Here is a 9980-nt window from a genome sequence, read left to right as displayed (position 1 = left end):
AACATAATTAAACCATTGTTTAATTATTAAACCATTGTTTATTTATTAAACCATTGTTTATTTATGTGAACCTTTTATTATCCTATTTCTATGTTTATTTGGGTTTGAGGTTGTGTGTCGTTCAATCTTCACTCCGTGTTTCCAGTCGGACAAATAATAACGTAACACCAATTGCCTCGCAAACATCCGCTGTAGCTTGCAGGATTATGAAAGCATGACTAGTAAGTACTTTCTAACTGCGCCAGCGAATATGTAAGCATGCAGATGGGCGTAGCTGGATGGCGTATTTAGGACCTCGGCTGGGACGGTGCCGTATTTTCCTCCCCGGTGTGTCCGTGTTCAGACTCTTCGGTACTGGTGTAGCTGGGATGGATGAAATGGGTCATGCAACGAGTCGTTCCCCGCTGGAGCGACTCGACTTCGACAACGTCGCCCTCAAGAGACTTCCCCTGGACCCCTCCGAGGAGCCGGGGGTACGGCAGGTGAAAGGAGCGTGTTTCTCCCGGGTCAAACCGCAGCCGCTGACCAAGCCTCGGTTCGTGGCCGTGTCACATGAAGCCCTGGCGCTGCTGGGGCTGAACGGAGAGGAGGTCGCGGACGATCCTCTCGGGCCAGAGTATCTCAGCGGCTCCACGGTGATGCCTGGATCCGAGCCCGCCGCACACTGCTACTGCGGCCACCAGTTCGGCCAGTTCGCCGGGCAGCTGGGTGACGGGGCGGCCTGCTACCTGGGCGAAGTGAAGGTGCCTCCCGGACAGGATCCCGAACTGCTGCGGGAAAACCCGAGCGGACGGTGGGAGATCCAAGTGAAGGGAGCAGGACTTACTCCTTATTCCAGGTACGAGTTGTTTTTATTTGCTTTTGGCAATTTATGCAGAGCAAATGTTATATCAAGTTGTTTTGTTTTTTACCATGCTTATTTTGGATTTATGCGAACCGGATGTCACCATATGTAGCTTTTCCAAAAATATCAAAGATTTATGAAATCTGGATGATGTACACTGGAGAGGTGAAACGAGGGAAAAGCCTCAGATTTTTCATTACAAAACAAAAATGACCAGATCAGAGGCAGATGCAATAGTTGAAGCATTTTAAAACTTTGATAAATTGAGATGAGAATCGCCCAAAATCAATCAATAAACTTTTATTAATTTTTATAAATCATGTTTTAATTGTGCATTCCAGGTGATATCAATCAAACTGCAGTTGGGTTGTTTTGATAAGTAAAAATAACTCAACAAAATACAGGTAACTGATTTTTTTTTTTCAAGTTTAAAGTTGTTGTTTTTTTGGGTTTTTTTTGCAAAAGCAGATAACTTCAACAGTTTTTCAAAGATAGATAATTCCACATTTCATATTTCAGAGTCAAATAATGCTAAATAATGGATAAAAGTTTCTTCTAAGTGCAATATTTAACATCCTTAGCATAGAACAAATAGGTAAAGTGCTGCAAATTGCAACAAAAACAGCTAATGGACAATATTACACATTTACAAGATCATAGCTTGGAAAATCCCAGCCAGACTGCAAAACCCCTGAGCATGAATGTGCCAAAGTTTTAACCTGTAGAGTGTCATCAAAGACCACATCTGTCCTTTTTTAAAGAGATACCACAGCCAGATACCTCAGACAAGCTCATTGCAGAACTGACTCATTGAGCCTGAAGTTAGCCACAGTTTTTCGTCTACAATCGGTTCTTTGGGAGCTGCACTAAACCGGATAGTACAAAGAAAGGAAAAAAGAGATAAAAATATAAATTGAATGTTTCAACTGCCTATGTCATGTGTATGCTGTCTTTCTCTCCTCCATAGACAAGCTGATGGCCGTAAAGTCCTTCGCTCCAGTATAAGAGAGTTCCTGTGCAGCGAGGCGATGTACTTCTTGGGTGTTCCCACCACTAGAGCGGGCTCCGTAGTGACCTCTGACAGCAAAGTGATACGAGATGTGTACTACAGTGGAAACCCTCGAAATGAGAGATGCTCTGTGGTCCTTCGCATCGCTCCAACTTTTCTCAGGTGAGTGGACATTGCCCCTCTGTCATCTATCACAGATGTCTGAGCTTCTTGAGATGTATACACAGGAGTTGTTTGTCATGGTTGTGCACTATCCGAGCAGGTTTGGATCCTTTGAGATATTTAAACGTGCAGATGAATACACAGGCCGCCAGGGTCCCAGCTATGGACGTGATGAAATCCGAGGACAGATGTTGGATTATGTCATTGAGATGTTCTACCCTGAGATCCAGCAGAATTACCCGGACCGGGTAGAGAGGAACGTGGCTTTCTTCAGAGAGGTCAGAGCACCCAAGTGGCACACACTGACATTACAGTTTGAAGCCAAGAACATTTGGATCCTCTTATCCTGTTAAGCCGCTATAGACATCGTGACTACATGTGCTGAGTCACTGTGCCGTCTGTTCAATACAAGATTAAGATATTAACAAGGAATTAAACTCTGGATAGAGACTTTTGACATTTTCCTTATTAAATTAGTAAGGTATCATATCATCTACGCTGTCTAGGGTTTGTTCTTCATGGCACAGACACAGATTTTTCTCCCAGTCGTATAGAAAATGTCACTTTTTCTTCTCTTCCTGTCTGTAGGTGATGCTTCGTACAGCTCGACTCGTGGCTCAGTGGCAGTGTGTAGGATTTTGTCATGGAGTCCTGAACACAGACAATATGAGCATCCTGGGACTCACACTGGACTACGGTCCATATGGCTTCATGGACAGGTCTGATATTTCCAGAGTGTTAATGGTCTACTGATCTAATAGTCATTCTAATTGTCCTGTATGGTTGTCAGATGTTCAAGTAAAAGAAAAACCTTCATATTTGCTGCAGAAAAACATACTAATCATCATACAGCAGTTTGTTGAAAAGATAATGAACTGGTAATTGTAATCATAATGTACAAGTTCAGGACATGAAGTTTCCTTGTCCCTCTTAGGTTTGATCCAGATTTCATTTGCAATGCCTCAGACAACTCTGGGCGCTACTCCTACCAGGCCCAGCCGGCTATCTGTAGGTGGAACCTGTTGAAGTTAGCAGAGGCTCTCGATCCAGAGCTGCCACCTGCCCGGGCTGAGACAGTTATGGAGGAGTATCTGGATTTGTATAATGGCTTCTACCTAGAGAACATGAGGAAGAAGCTGGGCTTATTGAAGAAGCAGGAGCCTGAGGACGAGATCCTGATCACTGAGCTGCTGCAGACCATGCACAACACAGGTGGGACAGGAGGAAAAAGTGTCTGATGAGAGAATTTTATCTATGAGAAGCCACTTCCCCTATGAAACATTGCAAGAAATCCTGCAGTCCTTAAAAGCCACATATGGGTTATCAATTTCAGTTTCCTTTCCTTTTTCATCACCATCTTTTCTGGCCCTCATGCAGGTGCTGACTTCACCAACAGCTTCCGCAGCTTGAGTCAAATCTCCTGTCCTATCGAGGGAGAGAGTGAGGGAGAGGAAGAGCGTGTCAAACAGGCTACAAACCTCCTGCTGGAGCAGTGTGCATCTTTAGAGGAGCTCAAGGCTGCCAACAAACCCACCATGGATCCACGGTGAGCTAGTTAAGGCTGCTACATACTATACACTATAGGTTTTGACTAATTTCATACTAACATTGTGTGTTTGGGCTTGAAAAAACCGAGAACTTATAAAAATGTATGCATCACAGAGCATCACTTTGAGGTGTATTAAAGCAGCATTAAATGATTTCTTTGGCCACGTTGGAAACTAGCTGTAAACACAATGCTGACATGTTATCAGTGTATAAAGTTGTTATGGTGGACATGTTCATTTATTCATTCATTCAAACCTTAAAGGGTAGGCCATTGAGAGCAAGCTCTCTTTTTCAAGGATGCCCTGATTACGAGGGCTGTAGTCTGCTGGTCGATTAGTTGGTCGATATGCTCTCGTCCGACTAAACTCTCATTGGTTGAATAATCTCCGTGTTATTTTCATAAGGAGAAAAGTGCTACATCAATAGCTTTCCAGGAGTAATCCATTATTTCCTGCAGCGGGAGGGACAGACTAACAAATTACCTGTGAAAACAGGGGTGTATTCAAAACACCCCCCTTGTTTTCACAACTTTGAACTCGCCCAACCTAATGGAGACTGCTGGGTCTAACATCCATGTTCTCAACGTTTATTGACCTTACTGAACGTTTACTGAATCTGTGTTTCTCCATTATGACACAAAGAGAACCCCCACCGGGCCCAAAAAAATATTTTTTAATATTTGATATCCGAATAATATAATACATATATAAATAGATATAGCGTTTGGGAGTCTCTGTGCAGCGCTGTTCCGGTACGTGAGTCAACCTCTGTGTCGTTGCCTGGGAAACTATTGGTAGCGTTGCTCCGTTAAGGAGTATGTTTGCGTAGCGAGTGGGAAAGAGCGAGGGGCAGAGAAGTGACGGTGGATGCGAACGGGGCAGAGGAAAGGGTTAGTAGTAAGTTGTCAGTCTGGCAGTAAATGTACAGTGTGTCAGTTAATAAATGCTAAAAAGTCACGTCTGTTGTTTCCTTAAATGCTGAAAAAGTAAAGGGGGTTAGCTCCAAAGTTAGCAACAATGGGCTAGCATAACCTGAAGACACAAAACAGAGAAATATGACTAATCAATTAGTTGAAGATTATGTACGATTTTAGTCGACCAAGATCTTCTTTGGTTGACTACAGCCCTACTACATCCCCTACATGTGTGTGTGTGTGTGTGTGTATAATATAAGAAAAAATAAAAGCAACAAAACATAATATGGAACATATTATGGCAATAAAAGTAATATATGCACGTAAAAGTTAAAGCCCAATTAAAACACGCATTCACACTGCCCTATGTCAGCTAAAAGAGATGATTACGAGGGATTAGCTTGTCTTTACTATCTTTTGCAAGTTGTTCCACTTGTGTGGAGCATAATGTTTAAAAGCCAATTTCCCAATCTCACTACTAACATGTTGATTTTCAAGGACCAAATAGTCTCGGGACCTAGTGCAGTGTGAAATTGAACTAAAATTAATAAGACATGTCAGATACTTGGGATGTTGGCCAAGGAGAGCTTTGTATATAAATAAGATGCAGTGCTGTTCTCTTCTCACTGCCAACGACTGCCACCCAACTTTATCATAAAAAGTACAACAATGAGTCCTCAAGCCATCCCCAGTTATGGACCTAAGGGCTGAATGATAGACTGCATTAAGAGGTTTGAGAGTAGAAGCAGGAGTGTGCATATAAATTACATCATCACAGTCCTTAGCGGATAAAAAGGTTGACTGAACAATTTGCTCTCTATAATTCTTGGTAATACAGCCTTATTTCTATAAAATAATGCCAGTTTTGCTTTTGAAGACTTAGTCATTTCATCAATATGTTTTCTGAAGTACAGTTTGTCATCTATCCAAAAACCAAGGTATTTATAAAAGGATACTCTATCAATCAGTGTCCCATTAAGTGTAGAAATATTTACTTCCATGATACACTTAGTCGGTTTTCTAGAAAACAGGATACATTTTGTTTTATCTGATTTTACAAGTAATTTAGCATCAATCAATGTTTGCCGTATAGCACAGAAATCAATATACAAGTTTTGAACAGCCTGGGCAGCAGAGGGCACTATTGTATTGTCACTTTTTCACCTAATTTATTTATGAAAATAGTGAATACAGTTGGGCATAAAATGAGGCCCTGTGGCACACCTTTTACACTCCTATAGCTTGACATATAGCCATCAGCCACAACAGCTTGAGTTCTACCACTGAGATAATTTTCAAACCAATTACAAAACTTTTCAAATCCAATAGATTCCAGGCGTTTCAAAAGAATTTGATGGTTGACAGTATCGAAAGCCTTAGATAAATCAATGAAAAGGGCAACACAATCCCGCCTGTTATTTAACATACTAGCAACATCATTCAAGACTTTTGATGCTGCCATTACAGTACTATGGCCAGCTCTAAATCCTGATCTAAGAATGTTCTCACCTTATAGTTTACCAGCTTCTCTAACACTTTAGCTAGACAGTTTAGAAATAGTTTAGAAATTGGTCGACAATTATGTACCCCATTGGACTGTACCCCTTTATGTAAAGGATGATTGTAGGCTGTCTTCCAAATGTCTGGGATGCTTCCTGTCACAGTCAGATTAAAAATATAAGTTAAGCAATCAACTAAAAATGGAGCCACTAACAATAAAAAGCTCGGCTCTAACTGATCAGCCCCAGTGGACTTTTTTGGATTAATAGAACAAGAGCATTAAAAGGCTTCCATGAAAAGGTCTGAGTGCCTAATTTGTTTGCCCAGCAAGATGCACTATGATCAGAAGCAAAGGGAGCATTTTCAAATAAATAACCTGATGAATTAAAATGTTCATTAAATGCATCACATATTTCTTTTCCAAATGAGAACATTGAGCTATTTCACTGGGTAAGGATACAGTAAGACTGATCATGATTTAACTGTTTTCCAAAAGTTAGCTTCATTAAAAAATAGTTTCCTAATAACACATTCTGCAGGCAAGGAACAAAATTAGCATTCATTAAGTGTGATGTTTTCTGACCATTTGATCCAATATTTACTCTCGTTTTAGCTCTGTTTTGTCTCCATCAACCCTTAAGGGCAACCATCTGGCTCATTAGCTGCTAAATGCTCCACCATGTTCACAAGCTTGTTGCTAACTTTGTCTGTGTGTCTTTGGTGTTGGGCAGTTAGTAGACGGCAGGTTTACCAGTACTTTATCACAGAAAACAGCTGTGTTTGTGTCACTGAAAAGTGGGAATGGAGTTCGGAGTGAGCAGTGGAACTGAACCAAAACAATAAAGTTCTGGGCATAAAACCAAAACATTGAGCTCAAAGACACTAAAAAGCTCCTTAGAGCTGAAGGGTACTGCAAAGTTGGATTAGAATACTTTGCGTTTGTCACAATGAGCGACCTTTTTCAGACTACTATTTGTCAATTGATCTATTGTTACAAAAATATGAATTAGTGCAGCTTTAAGGTCTTTCTCTTCATTGAAACCCCTAGCACTGAATGCTGTCTGCCTTCTCTCATATCTTTCTGTTACTGAAACCCAAGTAGAGCTACTCTTTGGAAGTAGCTACTTCCACCCTGACAAATTGAAAGTAACACTGTTGAGGAATGGCTTATGCGATCATGTATCTGCAACAGTCCATTTGTAACTTCATGGAATCAGCCAAGGTCATCATTTAGCAAGTCAAACAATGTTAGAGAAATATAAAATTTCATGACCTGTTCTAATACAGTCCAGCTTTGTGTACAAAACTGTGTGGATTATGTCTGGTCATTTTTTGGAAGCCATAGAGGGAAACTGATCACAAAACCAGATGTAGACATGAGGTTTAGAGTAATTGGAGTAACATGTTTAACCATGTTAGCTGATGTCCTGGCCTAACCTAATCTCTATTTTGTGCATGTAAATATAATCAGTGGAACAGACAGTGCCATAAAGATAATAATGTCTGTCTTTTCTTTATCTTGTTACCTCATATTCCCCATGAGGTATCTAACAACAGTTAAAACCTGGACTGACTGTACTGGCAGTGCCGGTCCTCTTAACGATTATAACTGTTATGTTTTCTGTCTGCTGTTGACAGTGAGCTGGCGATGCTGCTCTCTATGGCTCAGAGCAACCCAGCGCTGTTCCAGATGATCTCAGACAGGATGACAATAGCGAGGCAACTAGACAGGCTCAGCAAACTGAAAGACCTGATGGACATCAGCGAGGAGGAGCTCAAAACCAAACATGCTGATGAGTGGACCCACTGGATCACACGCTATAGGTGAGAGGCAGGGAGAAATCAAACAAGATATCTGCAGGAAATATTGAGGAAAAAAAAGATAGTTGGCATAAAAACTGCATGGACCGGATGAGAGATATATGGGTGGATGGTGATGGGTGGAAGTGTGACTGATAAAAGGGGCGGATAGAGAAAAAGAGGAGGAAATGGGGTGTTGTGTCTGACATTGTTCCATTACTGTAACTCTTGTGACCGAGCGATTTGTGTTATCAATGCTACAGGAAGCGTCTGGCTCGAGAGCTGGAGGGCCAAAGTGATGTGCAGGCCGTGCAGGAGGAGCGAGTGAGGGTGATGGACAGCACCAACCCACGTGTGGTACTCAGGAACTACATTGCCCAGAATGCAATTGAGGCTGCTGAGAGTGGAGACTTCTCTGAGGTCAGGCTCTGATGCATTGATGGATGTGTCATTATGGTTGAAATCCCTGTCCACCTTTTGAACATTTGTGTGGTAATCTAACACTTATGCCAAAGTCTTTTGGTTCAGACTTCTGTACATCTGAGCTAGAAAAATAATTCAATCTTACTATAAAAATGTGTTTCAACAGCACACAATTTTGCATGCAGTAGAAAAACTAATATTGCACCCGATTCCCTTTTGTTGCTTTGGTGTTTCACTTTCAGGGTGTTCACCTGCTCTCACTTCCTCTCTGTGCCGCAGGTCCAGCAGGTCCTCAAGGTTCTGGAGAAGCCCTTCTCTTCCCAGCCAGATCTGGAACTTCCTGCGTGGGTGGGCCGAGGTGGGGCCACCGAACAGGGAGAGAGGGACGAAGGACAGGAGGCGGAAGCATCAACATCCACTGCCAGAAACCCTGTGCCCTATGACAGCAAGCCTCCAGCTTGGGCTCATAAAATCTGTGTCACATGATCTTCGTAAAAACTTCCCTGAGCGTTAACTTGCCTGCCTAAAGTGAAAAGGAAGTTGTTTTTCACCTTTTTATGACCTTCCTCTCTTCTCCATTCACTGTACAACTTTCTATTACTTTGGCGGGCAGGGTCAGGGAAGTTAGCATGAGGCACAACGCCCCACAGGCAACCTAGATGATACAAAGCAGTCAGGGAATGAGTTGAGTTTGGTGTCACACATACATAGTTATAAATATGACATTGCTATGACTGACAAAAGCTTCTTACCATGTGTGATGTGCCAGGAAATGGTCTTGTAATTTTAAATTTCTTCCATGTCTTGATGTATGCTTAAAACAAGATGTTGCAGGAGGATTTAACATCAGAAGTGACAATTTGAGGGATTTGATTAACAAGGGTTAGGCTGTCCATAATGACATTTTATTGGGTAGAATTTTTGTAGATGCCCCTCAATACAAGAGGCATTAATTGAAAGAAGAAAACAAAATAATTTTTATTTATTGTGACTTTTCCGCTTTACAAAGAAGCCCTTCAACTTGTTCCCTGTCTGCTTGGTGTTAACTAGCTGGTAATGACGACTCAGGCAACAAGTCCTACAGTGACCTGTCTGACTCTGACAAACTGTGGGGTATCACCTCAGTACATACCAAATATTATGTGTGAGAGAGTAGATGATGTTTCAGGCACTTTTTGTAGGTGTCAGGGAGTGATTGCACTTATTCAAATAAGCCGCACTAGATAAACACGCACAGTATATTCTGGTGTAACAGAAAACATTTACCATAGTAATTTCCATAGTCATAGCATCACTTTATAGGCACTGAGACCAAAACATCAAATGATACCGTTTGTGTTATCCAAAATGTTCACTAAGCATCACAACTACAATTGAACCAGAGCCAAGAAAAGAAAAAAATGGGAACTGCATGTTAAATCTGACTAATGGTCAGGTTGTGACTATGCATGCAAACTTCTCAGGGGAAGTTTATTATAGACTGTTCCACAAATGTGATACGATCAAGAGTGATTTGTAGAGAGGGAAAAACATTTTTCCTCATTCACAAATTTGTTTTAACCGTATTGCCTCTGCCTCCTGATTTGATCAATAAGTCGGTTTGGCATATTAATTCATTTCTTTTGTCAAAATGAATCCACAAACACATGACAGAAATTGATAAGAAACGAGATTTTGTTTAAGAGTTTTATTTTTCCTTAATAAATATGAAAAATATCCTGATGTATGTTCCTCAGTTGTAGCTGTGACACATCTCAATAAACTGAGCAGTCAAAAGACAC

The 9980-nt window shown here is 41.3% G+C and overlaps 1 protein-coding gene across 1 annotated transcript; it reads left to right on the top strand.

The window, feature by feature from the left end:
- The first annotated feature begins 141 nt into the window (after positions 1 to 141).
- Positions 142 to 9979, top strand: selenoo1 (selenoprotein O1). Its single transcript, XM_044356343.1, has 9 exons — positions 142 to 838; positions 1812 to 2015; positions 2116 to 2293; positions 2604 to 2734; positions 2950 to 3227; positions 3393 to 3561; positions 7615 to 7800; positions 8040 to 8196; positions 8479 to 9979. Exons 1-9 carry the CDS (start codon positions 279 to 281, stop codon positions 8692 to 8694), a joined length of 2079 nt encoding a protein of 692 aa, XP_044212278.1. The 5' UTR covers positions 142 to 278; the 3' UTR covers positions 8695 to 9979.
- Position 9980: the final 1 nt, after the last annotated feature.

This window comes from Thunnus albacares, chromosome 7 (genome assembly GCF_914725855.1).
Source record: "Thunnus albacares chromosome 7, fThuAlb1.1, whole genome shotgun sequence".
In the NCBI taxonomy this organism is placed as follows: Eukaryota; Metazoa; Chordata; class Actinopteri; order Scombriformes; family Scombridae; genus Thunnus; species Thunnus albacares.
This window is presented reverse-complemented; position numbering and strand designations above follow the sequence as displayed.